Source organism: Hyaena hyaena, unplaced genomic scaffold (assembly GCF_003009895.1).
Source record: "Hyaena hyaena isolate Hyena2069 unplaced genomic scaffold, ASM300989v1 scaffold_1628, whole genome shotgun sequence".
NCBI classification, from domain to species: Eukaryota; Metazoa; Chordata; class Mammalia; order Carnivora; family Hyaenidae; genus Hyaena; species Hyaena hyaena.
The window spans coordinates 176,692-198,299 of NW_024082258.1; the positions used below are offsets into that span (position 1 = coordinate 176,692).

The following is a 21,608-nucleotide window of genomic DNA, read 5'->3' on the forward strand; positions in this document are numbered from 1 at the left end:
CTCAAGCCCTGAATCAAGAAGTTTCTTACAGCCTGACTGTGACATGTCAAAGTTCACTCCTTACCCCTCACTTACTCCGGAACCAGAACAGGGTTGAGTGAGACAGACCTGGGTTCAACCTGGACCAGAGACTTTGCCTCTAAGCCCATTTCTTCATTGGTAGGACAGGGATCCCGATGGCCTCAACCTGGACAGGCTGTGGGGTCCCGCAGGGGTAGGACCTTGCCATCTAAGTGTGGAGACCCTGGCGACCGGGCCTGCAGCCCTCGTCCTCTGCAGAGTGGCCTCAAACATGTAACTCTGTCTGCGTCACATGGAGTCGCCGGGAGACTTAAAGGAACACCAGAGCCTGGCACGGAGCCTGGTGCACGCTTGGTGCTTCCTACAGGAGTGACTTTTCTCTCCCAATTCTTCCATGATGAGTAACATTATTGGAAACTTACTCTGCGCCAGGCCCTGTTGTAAGCAGCCACGTTTATGAACTCAACTGCTGTAGTAGTGGCTTGTGGAGCAGACCCTCTGCTCACTCCAGATCTGCGGACTCAGAATTCGGAGGGGTGGGGGGCTCTGGCACCCTTTCAATAAGCCCTCCGGGAGATGCTGGCGCAGCTCAAGTTGGAGACTAGTCACTTCCAAGAACGTTGGGAGACAGGTGCCTCTTTTATGCCCATTGTACAGAAGGGGAAACCGAGGCTCAGAGGGCCTGACCCTACTCCATGTTACATGACTGCAAAAGATCAGGGGTAGGACTTGAACTCAGGCCTCTAGGCACCTGACTCGGTCCTCACAGCCTGGCACTGGACCCTGATGACGCAAGGCTTGTGGAAGATGCTGGAGGATCCCAGATCATGTCAGTGACTCAGGCCCCAGAAAATGGACAGACTCCCCCCTCCCCCCATCCTTCCAGTGCGATGGGAGGCTCCCACCTGCTCCCAGGGACCTCACAGGCACAGCCACAGCCATTTCCAACGCTTTATTGGGGATGTCAGCCCCAAATAAATATAATACATTAAACCCAGAGCTGAGGGCATCGTGCACCCCGGAGGCACCCCCCCACAACCCCAGCTGGGCAAAATAAGTTAGCGGGGGGCCTGCCGAAGGCCAGGCCAGCTCCCTGGCTAGGCAGGCGATGGCAGCTGGACTCGCACACGCTGGTCTAAAGTGCATCTCGGTTCTGTGGTCCCCATGTCTGTGTGGCCCCTGGTGGGTCACTGGGAGGGGCGGGCGGGAGGCTCCCGACGCTCACACCGTGCCAGCAGTGGCCGCCGAGGCTCTGTGTCCATCTGTCCGTTAGGGGGGTTGGCCACGTGGCTGGGCATCCTCAGGAGAAGCTGTCGTCGGGCCGTGGCTGGGAGTCGAAGGGCGGGTCTGAGACGGTGATGCCTTGATGCAGCTTCTCCAGCGAGAACTTCATCTGGGAGGAAGAAGCGGGCAGGGTTGGGGTGAGTGCTGGCAGTGGTGAGGGTCCTCCCCTTCATGCCCTTGAGGAACCGGGCAGGGTCCAGAGAGGCCACAGGCCCTGCCAAAGTCACCCTGTGACACCAGCGGAGCCATACTGCACCCAGTTTAACTTCCAAGGTGCTGCAGATGGAAGGGGCCCAGGTGGCAGAGGTTCAAGTCAAGGCTCTGCTGCTGCCCGGGTAGCCCTGCGCAAGCCCCTTAACCATCCCAGGCCCCTCAGCTGATAGACGGGTCAGTCACAAACCTGCTTCACAGATTATTTCAGGGATGCCAGGCAAACACCTGGTACTCAGCACACAGGAGCTGCCTGATGCACATTAGCTACTCTTCTCCCCTGCTTGTGCCCTTGAGCAAGTCTGAACTTCGCAGACCTTAGCACCCTCACCTATTAGACGGCGGGAGGGGGGGGGGGGGGGGAGGAGGTAACACGAGCATCCCTCTCCCAAGATGGCTGTGAGGGGTGAATCAGTGGGTCATAGCAGCGCATGGAAGAGCCCAGATCAACCCGTGTCTGCTGCTAACAAGTCTAGGAAGTCGACTCTGTGTCCCTAGCAACTTAAGGGAGGAAAACAATGGGAATTGAACTTGGGATGGAGAGGCCCTGCCACCCGTCTGTGTGAGTGATGGGACCCCAGCCTCGATGCCCTCCCACCCTGTTCCACACAGCCCTTCCCAGCATGAGTATCTCCCCGCAAGGCGTGACCTCAGGTGGCAGCAAGGCCCCTACGTGTGGCCTCTGCATAGTGGTCCACAGTAACCCCATGTGACTTCACAATTACCCACCAACCTGCGCTCTGCTACCCTCGGGCGCCCAGCCAATGCCAGCCAGCTCTCAGTTCCCCCCACGCCCCCTCCCACCTTGGCTACTACCCCAGAACCTGACATTAGCGCTGACCCACCACCACATTAATTGGGCACCTACTGTGTGCAAGCATTGGGCTCACACTAATAACAGCAAATACACGTACAGTGCTTACTCTGAGCTCGACACTGTTCATATGTGAGCTCACTTATCTTCACAACAGTCTTTGAGGGAACAGCAATCGTTAGTCCACTCACAGGGAAGGAAACCAAGGCTGGCAAGGGTGAAGTCACTTGCACAAGGTCACACACCAGAATGTGAACCTCGCCATGTGTACTACAGACAGTGTCTGGGGCAACCCCTTCTGGAGATAAGACCCTAATAACCTTTGAAGAAATTCTTCCCCACCCTCGCCTGACTCTAGTCACCCCAAAGCAGGGGTGGGGCTCAAGGACCAAACCTCGCCTACCCCCAGCCGCTGTGACTGGTTCAGGGATGGGCGTGTGACCCCAGCAGCCCCTGAGAATGAGCTCTCTCCTTCGCATGTCAGCCTAGAGCTGCAGGTACGCCCCTGGTCAAGGGTGGGAGGGGAGGATGCCCTAAACAAAGCCGCCCCCGGGGGGGTGAGCAGAGTCAGGAGATGGTATGAGAGTGGCTGGATCCAACCATGCCTGAAGTCAGACGCCCATGGACATCTTTCCTGGGATGAGAGCCAATTCTTTCTCCTACTTTTCCAGCAACCCTGGGAGCCAGGGACTCTGGACAGTTTCCTCATTTTACAGAGGAAGAAACTGAGGCCCAGGTGTGCGTGCCACAGGGTGGGATCCGAGCACAGGGCCCTCGCAAAGCCGCACCTCGTCCAGGAGCTCCACGGAGGCCCTCAGGATCTGCCTCCACTTGTGCACCTCGACGCTGTGGAACTGCTTCTGCAGGGCTAGGATCTCCGCCCACTCCGTGGCCGTCTGGGGGAATTTGCTGCGGGGGATGCAGGGCCTGAGGCGGTGGCCCTTCCTGACCTGCCCAAGCTCCCAACCCCCTCGGAGCCCCCGCTCACCCCTTGGCCAGGGCCAGACTGTGCCAGGACTCAAAGGTATGGGCCGTCCTCTCCAGAGACCAGAGGCGGTAGAAGAGGAGGACGTTGAGGGCGATGAGGACGATGAGGCTAAGGGCAGGGGGCAGAGGTCAGAGGTCAGAACCGGCATGCAGCCACTCCCGGCACCCTCACCACCACACCTTGAAGGAACACTACAATTACCCCCTTTTCAGAGGAGAAAGGGAAGGCTCAGAGAGGGTGAAAGACATGCCCAGGGCCACACAGTCCATGAGCAACAGAGTCAGGGTTCAAATCCAGGCCTGACACCCATGGCCCCTAACATGCCACAGCAGGCCACCTCGCTGGGAGAGCTGGGGGCCCGGAGTGGGAGAAGGGGCCACAGCTGGGAGCGAGGCGGGGGGTGGGGGGGCGCAGGATGCAGGGCCCTACCTCACGCAGATCCTGAGGCGGCAGCAATGGGGAGACAAAGAGATGAGAGCCGCCCCTGCCCCTCCGGAAGCATGCCACACAGTCCCTCTCTGGACTGCCCGTGCTGGGAAACTGAGGCCCGGAGAGGCTGAGTGGTGACGAAACTGACTCTCACCTCCCAGGGTCTACTGGAAGCTTGGACCTCGCTTCCAGGTCCTCAGAGTGCCCGGATCCCCCACCCCCACCCCCCAGGCCTTTGTGCACCTGAGTGTCCCTGCCCCGGCGCCCTAGGATCTCAGCTCAGGAATCCTCTGCTTTCCCAGGAAGCCTTCTCCTGCCTCCCACAGCTTCCCTGGCCCATCCCTGTCCCCCAGTACCGTGCCCTGGGGTTAGATCCATTAGTCACTGCTGTGACCCCAGTGTCACCCAGGTTAGGGCTGGGCACGAAAGTAGGAAAGACATGTGTAAGTGATGGCGCTCCTTTCCCATATCTCTTCTGGCTCACCTCAGTCCACCTACTTTGGGTGCCTCCTCCTCCAGAAAGCCCTCCCTGCTCCCTGGGCAAGGCCAGGCCCCTCTGACCTCCCAGAGCCCCCAGGGCTTCCCCCTCCCAGCAGGACATACTTCTCCATGACCAACTGAGCAGCACACCGGGTAAGGAGCCCTGGGCACATTCCAAACATCCTCTCCTTTCATCTCTGCTTTTGGCTATAAGGTGCACCCATGTTCCCGCTTCTGCAGAGGCCCAGAGAGCCCAGGCACCTGCCCGAGGTCACACAGCCGGAATGCAGGTCCAGGCCCGGGTGACCCCAGAGCCCGGGCCCCTTACTCACACAATGCTGATGAGAACAAGGGCACTGGGGATGCCTGCCCCAGGGCCCTGGTCCACGGACGGTTCCGAGAAGCGCGAGCTGAGGGAGCCTGGAGAAGTCAGACAGATGGGAGTCAGACAGACCCATCCCGGCATGGCCCCCTGGGCCCTCCTCCTCCGCCTGTCCCGACCAGGCCTGAGCAGACGCACCCGAGGTGTGCATGGCAGCCCGGGCACAGGGGTCAGGGTCCGGGTGCTGGGGCCCGTCACCGTGACCCCGCCAGCTCAGGGGCCGCTTCCGCCTCCGCAGGCCCGACAGCAGTCCCCGGGCATCCTTCCCGCCTTCCTCCAGGGACAGCTTCTCAGCTTTGGCAAGCTCGCGCTCTGTGGACACAGGAGAGGCCTCTGCATGGCTGCCCCTCACCAGGCCCCGAGTCATCCCCGGCCCCGCCACCTTCCAGCCCCTACCCAGGTGGTGGAAGTAATCTTCGATGCCGCTCCACGAGTTCTTCTCGATAAGTGACTTCACGAGGCTCCAGGGCTGTTTCCGGTAGCGGATCTCGGAGGACACTCTGGGGTTGGGGGAACAGGGCGAGGGGGTCAGGGTCTGACTCCAAGGTCGCTGCCCCATTCCCCAGGGGGCGCTTTCCTTCCTCCAGTTCAGAGAGGGCCCCTTGTCACCCGCAGACACACACCTTTGCAACTCTCCCGACCTCAGCAGCGCCCACCCACTCTGGCGGCTGAGCCCGCGCCCCCTTCCCGGACTCCTCTCTCGGGCCGCGGCACCCCAGCTCCCAGACACGGAGTCTAGGAGCAGCTCAGCACATCCCAGACGAAGCTCCTGATCTTCCCCCGAAACCTTCCCACCTTCCTCATCCCGGTCAAAGGCAGCCTCATCCTTCTGTTGGCTCAGGCCGGACACTGGCAGGCGTACCTGACACATCTCCCGGAGAAAGGGGACTGTCTGCACCCCCACCGTCTGGAACAGTGCCAGGCACAGAGCACATAATCCATAGCTGACAAACAACTGGCCCGATCACTTGTGCACTCAGTCACTCGCCTGCTTCCGGCTCAACCTATTCCACGGACTGGGAAGAGGTCCCCGGGGCTGCCCTCGTCTACCCTCCGCTATTACCAACATCGTGCTGCCGACCGGGGGTGGGGACAGAAGGGCGGGGACCCTGGGAGCAGCAGGGTGCCCGGTGAGGGGCCAGGCCTCCGCTCACCGGAGTCGGGCCTTGTTCCGGGCAAGGCCCAGGATGCAGTAGCGGTGGGCGGTGTAGAAGTAGTCCTGGTAAGGGATGCCCTGCGTCAGCACCTCGGAGTCCACCACACACCCGCCTGCCTGCGGGCCCCGCCGGAACAGCGTCTGCAGAGATGAGGGAGGAGCGCGGGGTCAGGGCCACACCACCCGGCCACGCCACCCGGCCACGCCACCCAGCCCGCGCTCTGCCTGGCCCACCTGTGTCTCCACCACGGAGGCGCTCTTGGGGCCCAGCGGGTTGCTGATGGGAATGGTGTACGTCAGCACCCGCCGCTGGTGGCACTTGCTGTCCCCGCTCCAGGGACTCAAGGTCACATCTGGAGGAGGGAGGAAGAGAATGAGGACACCGTTCTCCAGTCTTCTGCCCACAGGCTGCAGGAGAAAGCTTTTGGGATAGTGCCAGTTCTCTGGGGACCTGCCCCTACACCCACCGAGCCTGCAGGCCCCACCTCCCTTCTAGACACCTAAAACTGCAGATGCTGGTAATTCAGAGCTCGGACCTCTCTCCTCCCGACACTTCTCACCCATCCTGGGGCCATCTCGTCCACTCTCCCTGAGCCTCAGACCTAGGGCCCTGTGACCTCCTGAACCCTAGCTCTTAGAAGTTCTCCAGGCACCTCACACCCACCAGGTCCCACGCTAGCTTCCGCACCCCCTTAACCTCCCCTCCTCTCGGGGTGCCACTGCAGCCCCACCATCCCCCAGGCTCCCTCCCCTGAGTGTCCACTCGACCTCCTGAGCACTGCTCCTGCCTCAGCCTATCCCTGCCCGCCCAGGGTCCCACTCCAGCCCCTGGGGACTTGTGGCCACAGTCTCCACCTCTGAGGTCCGGGGGTAGCTTCTTAAAGCCAGGCGTGCCCCCTGCCCCTAGCCTGCCTAGAACACTCCATGGTTCTCCAGGACCCCTGGACAGAGTGTTGAGTTCCTCTGTCTGATGTGCCAGTCTGTCCAAGACATAAGCCTAGTTTTGAAGACTGTGGGGCCCCGACTCAAGGCACAGCTTTACTCCTTCTGCAGAGGACTTACGTGGTTCATTTCCATCGATACAGAAAAAAGAAAGAGAAAGAAACTACCTTCTGACTGGCCCTCCCCTGCCTGAATCTCTTAGCTGGTCCCTCGGTCAGCCCTTCCATGTCACCTGGTGCTGGGGCTTCACCTCGCCACGCCTGGCCACAGAGGCCCGGCTTCAAGGGACTCTCCCAATGTCTGCCTCTGGCCTCAGGAAGTTTGCAGATGCCTTGCCGGCCTCCTCGGTTTCTCCCCCATCACCTCCCTCTTCCCAGGAAGGGTTCCTCCTTCAGGCCTTGAAGGAGGCCTCAATTTCACATCCTTCCAGCAGCTTCCCTTGATTCCCCTCAGATCACAGCTACCCCTCTGACACAGTCCCAGCACATGTGTGACTTACTTGTGTGTTTATTTACTGTCGTTCTCATTAGATTCTCGAGTTCATCTGTCCTGGCCTCTGCACAAATCTGACAGACTGGGCGCTGAACGTATGACCGTGAACTTGTATTTATTAAATGCTTACCATTACTACTGCTCTGGTATTAACTTTTCTGGTATTAACTCACATAGTTCTCAGGAGATCCAGATACAGTAGGTACTATTACCACACCCCCAATATACACCAGAAGAAACTGAGGCAGAGAGGCTTGGAACTCAGCTCAAGGCCACTCAGCTAGTTAAGAGCCAGAGCCAGTCCGGCCCCACAGATGCTGCTTCTAACCCAGCAAGGGTGCCACAGCTGCACAATGGCCACTGGCTGTCTCCTGCTTCCTCCTCCCCACCCCCGCCCCATGCCTGTGCAACCTCAGCCCCCTGACCTGTGAACTTGCACTGCTGCAGGAAGCCCTGCAGGAAGGGCGAGTCTGAGAAGAGCATCTGCTGGAGCCGCTCGGCACCCACGTGGAAGACGGAGTTGATGAGCAGACGGCCAGACAGGTCAGGAAGCAGGGCGGCCAGGTCAGCTGGGTGACGGAGAAGGGCAGTGGATGACGCATTCCTCCCTCCTCGGGATGGCCTCTCAGTTTCCCTCTGGGTGACTGCTCCCTTCCCCGCCCAGGCCTTGTGCACTGGATGGACAGACCGATCCTCCCAGGTGGAGCTCCACTCAGAGTGCTCCTAGGCTCATTTCCGCCACAGGGCTGGCTTTAGGGTGGGCATGTGCCCCGGGCCAGCCAATCAAAGCCACCAGGAGTGGTTCAGGGGTGGGCCTGGGCTCTCAGCCACAGTAATTGGTTCAGGGGTGGACTTGTGGTCCTGGTTGGACCAATCAGAGCCAACCCTAGAGATTCTGGTGCAGCCCCTGGGAAAAGCATGCTTTTTCTCAACTAGGCTTGTCTGGGGCAAGGCTGGGGCTTTCTGTGCCCCACAAACACAGCAGCTACCTGAGAATGAAGCTGGCACAGAGAAAATGGAAACGGTAATAATAATAACAACAGGAGCCAACACTAACTGGCCTGAGTCCTTTACATATATTAACTCATTTCAGTTTTCTTAACAATGACCCTAAGTAGGTATTATTATCACTAACCCCATTATTCAGGCAAGTAAAATGAAGCTCGAAGAGATTAAATAATTTGCCCAAGTCAGACAGACAGAATTTGGCCCTTCAGAGTCTGTGTTCTTATCTACTCTGCTCTGCCGCCTTCAAAGCACAGCTAAAGGCAGACAGCTTTCTAACGCCACCATTTGAATGCCTTACCTGCCTGCCCACCCCTTGGATTTTTTAGTCCCGTGAGCCAGCCTGAGTAGGGTTTGTCACGTGTAACCGAAGTGAAGGACTCGGGCCACCTGCCTCACCTTCCTCTCCTGTGGATGAGGAGGAGTTACTTGTGTCTGTCAACAGTTCCTCACTGCGCAGCAGGTCCAGGGGGCCCAGGGACGTGGGCCCATCAGGCGGGGTGGGCTCTGTGCTTGGGGGCTCAGCCACCGGGGTCACCGTCTGGCTGGAGGAGGCGTCGGGCTGGCTGTCTGTCTGCTCCTCCTTGTCCTCCTCTGCCTGCAGAGAAACGCTCAATCTAGCTTTGTCCCACGGCCATTCCAGCCCGAGGGCCCCTGTGTGCCCACAGTGGCCATAAGGAGTCAGCACCGTAGGAAAACCAACGCTGGAGGGCCATGTATGCACGTAAAGCTTCCAGCTGAGCATCCGCAAGGGGCCCTGGGGCTGCCGGATGAGGCCCCTCTCAGTCCCTACCAGGCCTGTCCTGGGTGCCTGGGCCATAAGCCTCCTGATGCCCCTCCTGCTCATCGGTCTATCCTGTCTTGCCTTGTCTGTCTCCTACTGCATCTGTCCATCTGTCCGTCCGTCCGTCCATCCATCCATCCCTTGCTTCTTCTATCTCTTAGCTTTTCCCTGCCTGTCTGCCGGTTAGCCGCTCTCTCTCATTCCGTTTTCTTTGCCATCTTCTCAGGTCCATCCCATTCCTCCATCCATCCCCTCGTCTCCTCCCCACCTCCACCCCTCAGCCTGTCCCTCTCCCTGACACCACCGCCCACCTTCCTCTCTCTTGCTGTCAGCACCCTCCTCTGTCCCCCATCCTCTGCTCACCCCGTGGTCTGCATCGCTGCTGGCCCGGGATAGGTTGGGGGTGAGGCGGCCACGGCGTGAACCCACCGGGCTCGGCTCCTGGCTGTTGTCAGCTGCCCCAGAGGGGGTGATGTCACTCAGTGCGATCACATCTCCCACTTCCTTGGGGTTCCTGCGGGAGAAAGGGAGGGTGTGGGATAGCCGTATCTTTGAGACCCCGCACACCCTCCTGGTCGCCCGGACTATACACCCACCTCAGTCTGGCCAGGACACCAGGAGCTCTGCACACGGCCCCTACTGTCTCTCCCCACCCCAGGAACCAGCCACCAGCCTCTGACTCACCCCAGACCATTCAGCTGCAAGGGGCAGACGTAGTCCTCATCCTCGCTGGTGAGGCCCAGCTCCGAGCCGTAGCACTGATGCACCAGGTGCCAGAGCTCGCGGGGACTCAGCGTCTGGGCAGGCAGGACACAGGGTTGGCCTGAGTTTCCTTGGGCCCAGAACCCTTCTGTCTCTACCAGCCCGCAGACACAGTGCTCCCCTGGCGTCCACAAGGGGGCAGCCCTCACCCAATCTGGCTCCAGTCCACTGGCACCAGGAGCCGGGGCTGTCTGGACTTTCCCCTTGGTCCTCACGATACTCCCGCATCTACAGGTTAGCATCCCCAGACTTACAGAGGAGAATGCGGGGGCCCAGGGAGGGAAACCACGTGCTGAGGCCACACAAGTGACCAGGGGCAACCCAGGGGTTCAAACCCAGCCAGACCCCAGAGCCAACGCTCCCACCCCCAGGCCGTCCTGCCCCGGACTATCTTCCTAAGCGTTCCTGGCCAGAGCGGCCTCCACCCGATGACGACACAGTGGTGGTAAGAACAGTAAGAGCAGCAGCAGGGCAGCCATCCACTGAGCTGTTACCAGGTGCCATTCTTCCAACCCCCTCCCACGCAATCCCTGAACCTTCAAAAACAATTCTGTAAAGTGCTAATGTCGTCAGTTTAAGGCAATGACGCTGAGGCACAGAGGGGCTCAAGTGGCAGGGCTGAGATGGGTCCCCGGGGAGGGGCCAGTCTAGCACCCTGGAGCTCACCATGGGGTGTGTCTGCCCCGTAAGAGCTGACGTGACACTCATGCTGGGCTCAGCCCTGGTGCTCTGATGTCGGGAATGCCCCTGTCGGACGGGGCTCGGCGACCTGCTCCAGGTCACTCGGCTCCTCAGGATGGCAGTCTGAGCTCCAGCCTGAGCTCTGAACCCTCTACTGGCCCCGTCCTCCCTCCCTGACGCTGCACCATTCTTCCTCAGGCTCCTGCTCTGGCGTTCTGGCCCCTGAGGACGGGCATGGCCGGAGCTGCCCCCAAGCGGACAGGACAGGAGTGCAGCCAGAGAGGCAGGCTTGGCCCTCTGAGGTGCTGCGAGCCAGCAGGGGCAGCCTCCCCGATGCCTTCGGCCCCTCCCTGCCAGCGGAACCCCAGTGTGTTCAGGGTGAGAGTCTTCCCCAGCCCTACGGATACATAGGTATACTAATATAACTGGTTTACATCAAGTTTTCCATCTTTCCTTTGCAACTGAGGGTGGTCATGTCACCCAGTTCTAGCCAAAGAAATGCAGAGCCCCCTTTAAAGGGGGGCTTTTCCTCCCCGATAAAGGAAAAGTCCCCTTTCTATCCACCTGCTATCTCCATCATGTCTGTGAGGGCACGATGCTACAGCTGTAGAGGCCATCCTACAACCACGAGGCAAAACCATGTGGACAAAACAGCAACATGACGCAGTGACAGGAAGGTAGAATAAACAAGAGCTTGGGTCCCTGAGGACATGGGGGAACCCCAAAGCCACCCTGGACTGCCTGCCTCTAGACCTCTAGTTACATGAGCGTCAGCTGGACACAGAACCTAACTGCAACGGATCAGAACCCCAGCTCTGCTGCAGGAAAACCCTTGTGGCCACGGGCAAGTCTATCCCTCCATGCTTCATCGGTAAAACAGGTAATAACCACACTGCCTCGTAGGGTGAATTAATTCATGTAATGCTCAGATCAGTGCCTGGCAGCCAGTAGCACCATAAGTATTAACTATTATTATTACTTTATGAAGTAACTCAGTATCTGTTTGCTTAAAGCATGTTTGGTTGAGTTTTCAGTTACTTGCAGTCGACTGTATCCTACATAAACTCATGCAACCAAGTGAGCACTGTGGGACAGTGTGCCCAGGCTAGCGCACCGCAGACCATCAGAAGGTGAGAAGTCTAGGGGCACCTGGGAGGCTCAGTCGGTTAGGCATCAGACTCTTGATTTTGGCTCAGGTCATGATCTCACGGTTTGTGGGTTCGAGAACCACATCAGGCTCTGCACTGACAGGGCAGATTGGGATTCTCTCTCTCCCTCTCTCTTTCTCCCCCCATACCCCACTCTTATGTGCTCAGTCTCTCTTATTCTTGAATAAATAAACTTAAAAAAAAAAAGAATGTGATAAGTCTGAAAGCCCTTACTCAGTACCTGTGGGGCAAGATGTAATTCAAAATTAAGCTGTTTGGAGGTTTAAAAAAGCTAATAGAGAGTAATACAATTCCAATAATGAGAACCATATTATACTTAGTATCCAGTGCAATATATACCAAAGGTTCTCAGAGTGTGGTCCAAGAATTTCTGGGGGTCCCCAAACCCTTCCAGGAGATCCATGACACCAAAATCACTTTCATAAGTGTATTAAGTGTTAATAGTAGTATAAGATGTCACTTGCTTTTTTCACTTTTATTCTCACACTGGTACATGGTGGAATTTTCCAGAGACTACATGACATGGGATGCTGTCTTTTTCCAGTGGCTAATGCAGTATGTGTTCCTGGTTTCTTGTGTTTAAGAATTCCTCAGTCTCAATCTATGATACAGGAAATATTGGTAGACACAGCCCACCTAAACAAAAGCTCTTTGGAGTCTCCAGTTATTTTAAAAGAGTATAAAAGCTTCCTGAAGCCGTAAAGTTGGAGAATTACTGGTATATTCTATATCGGACGGATGTCACAACTTTATATTGAATTCCAATTATATCTACGATTTACCCCAGTCATACACATTAATACCTTTGGTCCTGAAACACACGAACAGTCACACCGAGATATATGTAGGCCTGTGTTGTACAAGAAGCACATGCGGCCATTTAAGTATAAATTAATTAAAATTAAAAATGCAGACATTCAGCTACACTATCCACTTTCCAAGAGTCCCAATAGGTACACGTGGCCGGTGGCTACCCTATTTTGACAGCATGGATGGAGAATACTTCCATCTTAGCAGAAACTTCTATTAGATGGCACTGATACAGACTACAGACAACCATGTTAGCTCAGGTCAGATTTTGTAGCCACACACACAGACACCTCTCAGTTTCAGAGCAGTTTTGATATGTGGACAGTGAACAGACGGCCATGGATACTTGTATACGTGGACAGGCCTGGCACTAGGGCCCGTGATGGAGTCTACAGAGGCTGCAGATACATCAGGCCTGTGCCCACTGTCCCAAGTTCTGGCCCTCTGCGCTGCATGATTTCCCCTAGTCCCCCATCCAGGTCCCATCCAGACCCACCTTTTCAAGCAGCGCATTCTGCCAGAGGCGGAAGATGAGGAGGAAGCAGCGGTCCCGGGCGCCAAAGGAGGTGAAGAAATGCTGCAGGAGAGAGAGGGGTGAGAGGGGGCGGGGGACAGACATGGCCCAGACCTCCATCCTGATGTATCCATCCATTCACCCCATCACTCACTCCACAGAATGTTTATCCTGTGCCCAGCCTGGCAGTGGACGATGCTGGAGTCACTGTGATGAGGAGATGGCCCCCGGCCCCGCCCCCAGAACTCACAGTCCAGGGCGAGAGACAGGTATGGCCCAAAGTGGTTGGCTGTGATGGGGGAAACCCAGGGCACCTCCCCAGCCTCCTTTGACCAGTAGGGGTGGTCGCCTAATCCATGTTTGACCAATAAAACACAAAGGGGATCTGCTGTGAAGTCTCCCCACCATTCCCTTCTCCCTTCCTGAGTCACTGGTGGGAGGCAGCCATCTTGGGACCACGAGGCAACAATCATCAGGACAGAATGGAGCGTCAGGGAAAGCTTCCAAGGACAGGGGGCATCTGAATTGACAGAGATGGGAACCCAGAGGGAAGAATTTTACTAATACTATTATCCCCGAGCAGCTGTGTGCAAGGACAGACTGACTAGAAGGACTGAGACGAGGGGCTGGTGTAGGGGGCCAGGGCGGTGGTGCTAGGCGCCCAGGCCAGTGGGATGGCAACGAGGTAAAGAGAAAGCAAGGGATCTGAGAGTTCAGGGTGCAGAATAAACAGGGCTCGGGGTGGGAGGGGCTGGCTAAGACCAGTGACCACAGCCCCCTGAGCAGGTGGTCGGCTCACCTTCTCACTCTCAGTGCAGATCTGGATGGCATTGGGGATCAGCTTGGCCGTCTTTTCCTTCTTCAGACACGTCACTTCCTTCAACTGGATAGAAATCTGGAGACAAAAGGCCAGTCAGAAGAGGCCAGGGCCCGGCCCGCCCGGAGCCCCTCCTTGACCCTGAGTCGGCTCACTGTCGTTTCCCAGCGGAAGATGTTGCTGTAGAAGCAGATCCAGTTCTCGGAGAGGTAAAGGCGGCCCTGGAGGAGGATCTCGCGCTGCAAGGCACAGGAGTAATCTGAGGCGGCCGAGGGGAGAGACGGCAGACACCCGAGTCACACACGCTGTGCTGGCCAGCGAGGGCGGGGAGAGGCGGGAAGGCAGAGCTGGGAACTCAGGGCCCGGCCCACGACTGGGTCTGGGCGTCCGGACTCACCCACAATGAGGCGTTCAGCCTCGGGGAGTTTGCTGAACAGTTTCCGGAAGTCCTCGTTCCGCTGTTTGTATGTGGGGCTCAGCATCTGGGGGGAGTTTGGAAGGTAAGAACCCGGATGGGGGTTCACACCCCTACTTCCGCCCCACAAAGCCCCCAGAAGGCCCGGAGTCTTCTGAGCCCCAGACAAGCTCTCTGTGGTTTCAAGCCTAGCTCACGTCTGGCCTCCACTGCCCATAACCCAAGACTAACCATGACAAGAGCCGTCATTTACTGATTTCCACATAAGCCAGGCCCTGCGCCCAGGACCCACCAGCACCACTGACTCTTAGGGAGTGTTCCCTTTAGGCTTGTCAGGTTGGGACAGCTTCTCAGGAAAGAGGCCCAGAGAAGTTTAACAACTCACTCAAGGTCACAAGGGAAGTCAGGAGCAGCACAAGGTGTGACCCTGGGTCAGCTGACCCCAGCACCCCATCCTTGACTGCTGCATCCTGGGCCTCCTGGCCCGTCACCTGCCCCCCTCCCTCGCTCCCCTCCAGCAAGGCCCCCTGCCCAACACTTACACTGTACCAGCTCTGCATCTTCTGCAAGAGAAAGGAGCAGAATCAGAATGAGCCCCTCACTCCCCTGCCCCTCCGCCCCTCTCCCCACCCGACCTGGGCTTGCACCTACCTTGCTGTTGCGGATGAAGTTCCTGCTGCCCAGGCTCTGGGTGCTGGGGGTCCCAGGCACGCCGCCCTTCTCCGAGGAGCTATCTGACCCCTTCTCCACCATGGTGCCTGGCTCAGGCTCGGGCGGGGGCCGGCTCGAGGGCAAGAGCTGCAGCCGCTTGCGGAGAGATGGGGAGCTGCTCGGCGTGCTCCGGCCGGAGTGGGGGGTGGTGCTGGGGGAGGAGGAGAAGAGGGGCATTGGGGGGGAAACAGGCTAGGTGCGGGCACAGGCCCAATTTGGGAGGACACACAAGAGCCCACGGACCCCACCCACACACTCCACTCCCGTTCTTTGCGGGGTGACCGAGCAGCTCCCTAACTCTGCACCTCAGTGACTCCCTCCGTGATCCAGGGGTGACAGACACTTGTCCTCATCTGCTTGTTTGGACAGCTAAACCAATCAACACATATAACGTGCTTCTAGTAGAGCCTGGCATATAGAGAGGTCTCCCTGTCTTTAAAATTACTTTATTAACTCATTTGTACAATAAATATTTATGGAGTAGCCACTTTCCAGTCCACTGCTTTAGCTAAAAAACCTAAGCGTCTTCATTTTTTCCCTGTTCACTCTTCATTTCTAACCTATTAGCAAGTCCCACCCGCTCTACCTCCAAAATCTACTTCCATTATTTCTATTATATCCCTTTCCCCTGCTCCGGAGCCCTGGCCCAGCCTCCACCCTCCCCCTCGGACACCACAGCAGCCCCTGCCTGGGCCCCCTGGCCCCATCCCCACCCCTCGCCAGAGGGAGCGTGTGAACCCGAGTCAGGTCAGGGACCTCCTTGCAAAGGCTGCACCCTCCCCTTAGCACCCAAGGCCCTGCTGTGGCCTGTCACAGCCTCCACTCCAGCCACCCCAGGTCCCTAAGTATCACTGACTGCCTTCCCACATCAAGGCCCCTGCAGTTCTGTTCCCTCTGCCCAGAACATCATTCCAAAGCCCAGCCTAACAGATTCTGTCTCATTTGGCTCAAATGCCCCTCCTCCCCTGGGGATCCAGCCCCTGAAGCCCACCTCACACTACCTCAACTCCTCCTGTGGGCTTATTCCGTTTGCCTAGTGTTGCCTCTCGCTGAATTAACGAGGCCTTGGTTGTGTTCCTGGCACCCAAAACTGTACCCAGCATGCAGTCAACTGCCAATGCACACCGGGGACCACACGAATGATCTGTGCACCGGCTGGAGAGGGAACAGCACAGGGACACTTGGCTCTGTACCAAGACTCGGGCACGCTCTCTGGATCATTACTAATTCTTCCGGCAACCCTGTGCACGTGACACTGTCACCATCCCTGCTTTACACAGGAAGAAGCTGAAGCAGAAAGCAGCGAGCCACTTGTCTAAGGAAAAGGAGCAGCTTCTTAAAAAAAAAAGTTCAGGGTGGGGGGGAGTGGCAGAGAGAGAGGGAGAGAGAGAATCCCAAACAAACTCCACACTGTCTGTGCAGAGCCCAGTACGGAGGTGGGGGGGGGGGGCCCTAGATCCCACAAATTGCGAGATCGTGACCTGAGCTGCAATCAAGAGTCTGACGCTGAACTGGCTGAGCCATCCAGGTGCCCCCTGCACAGCTGCTTCAAGTTGGCAGGCTCCTACCGTGGGGGCCTCCATCTACTCCAGCCAGAGTCCCCGGATCCCTTGGGGCTCCTCAGACTTCCCTCTCTTGCCTCCAATCCTCAGCACATGCTATTCCCTTGGTGCAGACTGCCCTTTGCCTTCTTTGCCTCGCGAATTCACGTGCACCCTCCAGGACTCATGCTCAGCACCCCTCCCTCCCGGACAAAGCCTCCCTGCTGTGCGTCCTTCCCTCCTTCCCAGAACCAGCACCCGCCGCCACTCTGCCTCTGCTTCCCCCATCCCAGCCTTGACTACTCCCGGGCTGTCACTGCCTGGTGACAGCTCCATTTCCCCCGCAAATCCGCAAGGTCCCCGGTGGCCAGCCTTAGTGATGCTGTGGTCACTGCTCGGTCCCCAGTATTGCTTGGGGTGGGACCCAGGGTAGGCATTCATATCACACTTGTCAAACTGTGAAATAAAATAATAAGTAAATAAATAAATGAAATAGGTGGTGACCCAGGTGGTTGCCGTTCCCCCGCGGACTACTGGAGCTGGCTTCTCCCAGGTCTCCCTGTCCCCCTTTCCCCTGCTCTGCTCCCCACCCGCGGCCAGAAGGGGCCTGTGAACCTGAGGCAGGTTGGGACCCCCTGCCGCACCGGACTCCAGCTAAAAGCCCAGGGCTGGATCTTGTCATCAACCCCTTGCTCACTCTTCCCCAGGTCCTGCCTTGGCTGTTCCTCTGCCCTAACGCCCCCCCTCCCAGGTGTCTGGAGGGCTCCTGAGCCTCCCCAGGTTTCTGCTCAGTGGATGCTTCTCCAAGTCTCAGTTCTCTATTGAAGTCACATTCCTCGCCTCTCCATCCTCCTCCCTCTTCCTCTTTCTCCTCAGCCCTTCCTCCACTTGAACTTCTGGAATCTCTTTCTCCACGCTCCACGGGGGAAAGGAGTTTGTCTCCAGCTGCATCCCTACTGTCTGGAACTAAGCAGAGTAGCTGCTCCGTGAGCATCTGCTCCCTGTGGACTGAATGAATGACTGACCCTCTCCCGCCCCTCGGGGGAACCTGAATTCAACCAGATGTGAGACTTGCCCAACCCATCAGTGACCCCCAGCCACTTATTCCCTGTGTGACTTTGGGCAAGTGTCTGCACCACTCTGTGCTTCAGTTTCTTCTTGAATACAATGGGAATCATAATGGCATCCACCTCACAGGGCTGTCTGGGGGTGAAAGTGAGGTAATATACAGTTGACCCTTGAACAGCATGGGTTTAAGCTGCGGGGGGAGGGCCACTTCTATGGAAAGTTCATTCAATAAATACAGTAGTCTTGTAAATGTATTTTCTTTAGGATTTTTTTTCTTTTAAGCAGGCTCCACGCCCAGCCTGGAGCTCAAGGTGGGGGGTTGAACTCACAAACCCGAGATCAAACCTGAGCTGAGACCAAGAGTCAGTTAAGACTGAGCCACTCAAGGAGCGCCTGGGTGGCTCAGTCGGTTAAGCATCCAGCTTAGGCTCAGGTCATGATCTCAAGGTTAGTGGTTTCGAGCCCTGCGTCGGGCTCTGTGCTGACGGCTAGTTCAGAGCCTGGAGCCTGCTTCGGATTCTGTGTCTCCCTCTCTCTCTCTCTGACCCTCCCCTGCTTCACCCTGTTTCTCTTTCAGAAATAAATAAAACATTTAAAAAAATTAGAAAAAAAAGACTGAGCCACTCAAGTGCCCCATTTTATGATTTTCTTAATACCACTTTTTCTAGGTTACTTTATTGTAAGAATACAGTATATAATATAGACAGTATACAACATACATATTACTCTATGGTTTATGTTATCAGTAAGGCTTCTGGTCAACAATAAACTAAGTAGCTACGTTTTGGGGGAGTCAAAAGTTACACACCAGTTTCCCACTGCATGGCAGGTCGGCTCCCCAACCTCCATGTTGTTCAAGGGTCAAGGGCACATGAAGGCCCAGCGCATGGAAGGCACTCCGCTCTGATCAGGAAGGACTAGGACTAAAATGGAGGACAAGGTCCCGCCACTGTCCCAGCGCACCTGTGTCCAAGATGCAAATGCAGACCCTGATGGTACAATAAACTCTCAGCCTGGGGCTCAGAGCCCAAACAGACCCCAGGCTCCCCCATTCACCAAACATGCGCTGATCACGTGCCCCGCACCAGGCACTGGGGACACAGAAGTGAGCAAAACGGATACCTTCCCTGCCTGCAGGGACCTGACATTCCGAGCTGATCGGGGAACAGAGATGATCAACAAGAAAACATGTAAATGAAGACGCTTATCTCCGAGGCCGGTCACTGGGAATTTGTGAGAAATGCAGATTCGGGGACCCGCAGCAAACCTCCTGAATCAGACACTAGAGGTGGGGCCCAGGAGACTGGTGCACGCTCAAGTTTGAGGACCACAGAAATAAAGGAGGGCTAAGCAGGCAGGTGGGTGCAGTGCAGGGCACACCTGAGCTGAGCCCGAGGACAAAGGGCGGCTCTGGCAGAGGAAGACTGTTTTAGGGACAGGAGCATGGAGGTCATGGGCAGGACAGAGCCTGGCAGGTCTGAGGAGTGAGGTGGCCAGTGGGGCTGGAGGAAGGGGAACGGGAGGGAACAGGCCCACCTGCAGGCCCTGAAGACCTTGGTCATGAGCTTGGGCTTCACCCTGAGGGCACTGGGGAGCTATGGAAGGGTTCTGAAGGAGGGGTGACCACATTCCTCCCCTGCCTCATCTTCTCACCTCTCTACTCCCCGTGTCCTAGCCTCCCACAGCTCCAGGTCTAGGGGAGGGCGCCTTAGGACAGGTGAAGTAACACACAGACAGGGCAGGTCTCGCCCCCCCCCCCTGCCCCCCAGGTCTGGTTCCTTTGTAGGAGGAAGAGGAAGTGCTTGAGGGCAGGCACAGCCCTGAGGCTGCCCAACCAGACAGGCTGCGGCAGAGGGAAGGGAGGAGCCCTTCGTGGCTGGAGGACTGTTGGGGGGGGGTGGGGATAGGGACTCAAGAAGACAACAGGGTTTTGCCCCTGCAGATACGGACTTCCTGGGCCTACACAGGCCTCGGGCTCCCTCTCCTCACAGAGGAACAGACGCACACACAGGTGTGCATAAAACGGAACCCCGGTGTGGGTGCCACGCCGCCAGCATCACAGGCAAACTGTACCTCCCCACTGTGGCAAGAAGTCCCCCCCACCCCACCCCCGGCCACAGCAGCGGTATCACAGGTGTGTCACCCTCACACACAGAACCACAGAGTGCCAGCGTAATGATACCCCCAGCTCCAGCACGAGTATGCTGCAGCCACAAAGTCCCAGACGTTACACACACATGCATGTGCGTGATGCGTCCATGCAGCTGCAGAGGGTCACAGAAACCACAGAAAGTCCCACCTAAATTACATGCATGCATACAGCCACGAGACAGCTAAGAGGTGAAAGCAAATAACATGCTGCAGAGAGCACCATACAAGTAAAAGAACAGTCACAGAACTCAGCCAACACAGAATGATAAATTTAAGCCACAGGCGCAGCTCGATTCTCCGGATGTTCACCAACTACTGGTGGGGAAGACAAAGGGAAGGCCTGCTCTAACGTGGCGAGGGATGGAGGGGCCAGCTTGTCGCTGCCAGGGAACCCAGACACTCACACAGCCATGAAGGACCCAGGAGGTCATGGCCACGTCTTAACAGCACAGTGGCCAGGTATTGGAGTAACGCGTGGGACATGCTTTATAAACTACAACAGGGGAAGGATGTCAGTTATTATTGCTTCAGAGTCAAGGGTATAGCCAAGGTCTCAGGCAGACGGTTCCAGGCCCACTAAGAGCCACAGGGCATTTCTTTCTCTTGCTCTTCACACACACAAAGCCCCAGAAGGTCTCAGCTGGACACACAAAGCGTAGGCAGACACAAAGCTGTCACATATGGATACATGCTGGAACTTCCACACAAAGATGTAATTAGAGGTAAACTACAGGCACGATCCCACAACCCCAGGGGGTTCCAGCCACATGTGCCAGACCCCAGACACACAACATCACATATGGACACACACAGGTAACTTACATTCTCACAAAGGGCTAATGTGTTCAGAGATATAGTATAGGCAAATAGAAAGTGATAGGCTGTAAGCACCGGCCAGGACACGTATGCACACACCACACAGTCACAACTGGCCACACAGGGAACTTAGTGTCACCTGGAGTCACAGATGCAGTGACAGAGAAATTTTACAGACCCGCACACTCAACCAGGGAGGATCACAGCTGTCTGCACACTAGGAGACCTAGAGGCATGTACGCACACTCCAAAGTCACAACCAGATATGCACAGGTCAGACGGGATGTGATAATACTGTACACACGTAGAGCCCGCCCCCCCCCCCACAGCCGAGAGTCACAATCAGACACACTCGGGGAACTTACAGGAACACATGGAGCCCCAGATGGAGTTTGACGTAAATTACACACACAAAGAGGATGCACAGTAGGAATGCAGGCACGCGCACACACGCTTCCAAGACACCTACAATTCATACTGGAAAACATAACCGGGACCAAGGAGTAGGAGGTCAACCCGCAACCCCAGAGAATTTCAGGCACCAGGCCGGCCACCAAGCCCCCACCATCAGCAGTCCGAGGCTCACGGAGCCTCGCGACACACAAGGGCGGTGGGAGGGGGCCCTCCCGGGGCTCCGTGGCCTGTGAGGGGGCCGTCCAGCCTCCACTCGAGGCCCAAAGCCCAGGGTCAGCCTTGTGCTCGCCCCTCGCCTCCGGGACCGCGGCCAGCTAGGCCGGGGCCCTCCCCGCAGGCCACGCTCCCCGCGGGATGAGCTCGAGCCCCACCAAAGCCCCGCCACCCCGGCGCGTCGCGCCCCTGCAGCGACGAGCCAGCCCTGGAGCCTCCCGGCCTTCAGCGCCCTGTCCCCATTGCAGCCCCCGCCCCCGCCCCGCCCCCACCCGGTCGCCCCCCCACCCCCACCCCGTCGGCCCCGCGGGCACCAGCCCCCAGCCTCCGCTCCGACCGCGCCACCCCCGGGCCAAGCACGCGGAGCCCCCGGCCCGCCCGCTCCTCCCGCCCGCCGCGCCCCCGCCGCGGTCCTTACTCAAACATGGATGCGGCGCGGCGGGCGCGCCGGGCCGCAGGGCACGGCCGGCCGAGCGGGGATGGGCTGAGCTGGGCGTCCCCGCAGGGTACCTGCCTCGCCTTCCGCGGCCGCCGCCCCC

The 21,608-nt window shown here is 57.5% G+C and overlaps 1 protein-coding gene across 9 annotated transcripts in view; it reads right to left on the reverse strand.

The window, feature by feature from the left end:
- Positions 1-958: 958 nt before the first annotated feature.
- Positions 959-21,608, reverse strand: part of GRAMD1A (GRAM domain containing 1A) — a 25,389-nt gene continuing 4,739 nt past the window's right edge. For 2 of the 9 annotated variants that reach the window (XM_039224395.1, XM_039224399.1), the window contains 19 exons: positions 14,807-15,017; positions 14,698-14,718; positions 14,138-14,222; positions 13,896-13,999; positions 13,723-13,818; positions 12,906-12,986; positions 9,672-9,784; positions 9,351-9,501; positions 8,603-8,801; positions 7,624-7,767; positions 5,999-6,117; positions 5,763-5,905; positions 5,005-5,108; positions 4,747-4,920; positions 4,559-4,646; positions 3,747-3,758; positions 3,318-3,425; positions 3,118-3,256; positions 959-1,414 (listed from right to left, as the gene is read on the reverse strand). In XM_039224395.1, the coding sequence (XP_039080326.1) occupies positions 1,322-1,414; positions 3,118-3,256; positions 3,318-3,425; positions 3,747-3,758; positions 4,559-4,646; positions 4,747-4,920; positions 5,005-5,108; positions 5,763-5,905; positions 5,999-6,117; positions 7,624-7,767; positions 8,603-8,801; positions 9,351-9,501; positions 9,672-9,784; positions 12,906-12,986; positions 13,723-13,818; positions 13,896-13,999; positions 14,138-14,222; positions 14,698-14,718; positions 14,807-15,017 (2,185 nt within the window). In that variant the 3' untranslated portion in view covers positions 959-1,321. Of the gene's footprint in view, positions 1,415-3,117; positions 3,257-3,317; positions 3,426-3,746; positions 3,759-4,558; positions 4,647-4,746; positions 4,921-5,004; positions 5,109-5,762; positions 5,906-5,998; positions 6,118-7,623; positions 7,768-8,602; positions 8,802-9,350; positions 9,502-9,671; positions 9,785-12,905; positions 12,987-13,722; positions 13,819-13,895; positions 14,000-14,137; positions 14,223-14,697; positions 14,719-14,806; positions 15,018-21,487; positions 21,603-21,608 lie in introns of those variants that run through there. The other 7 variants (XM_039224402.1, XM_039224401.1, XM_039224397.1 and 4 more) reach the window with 7 other exon arrangements.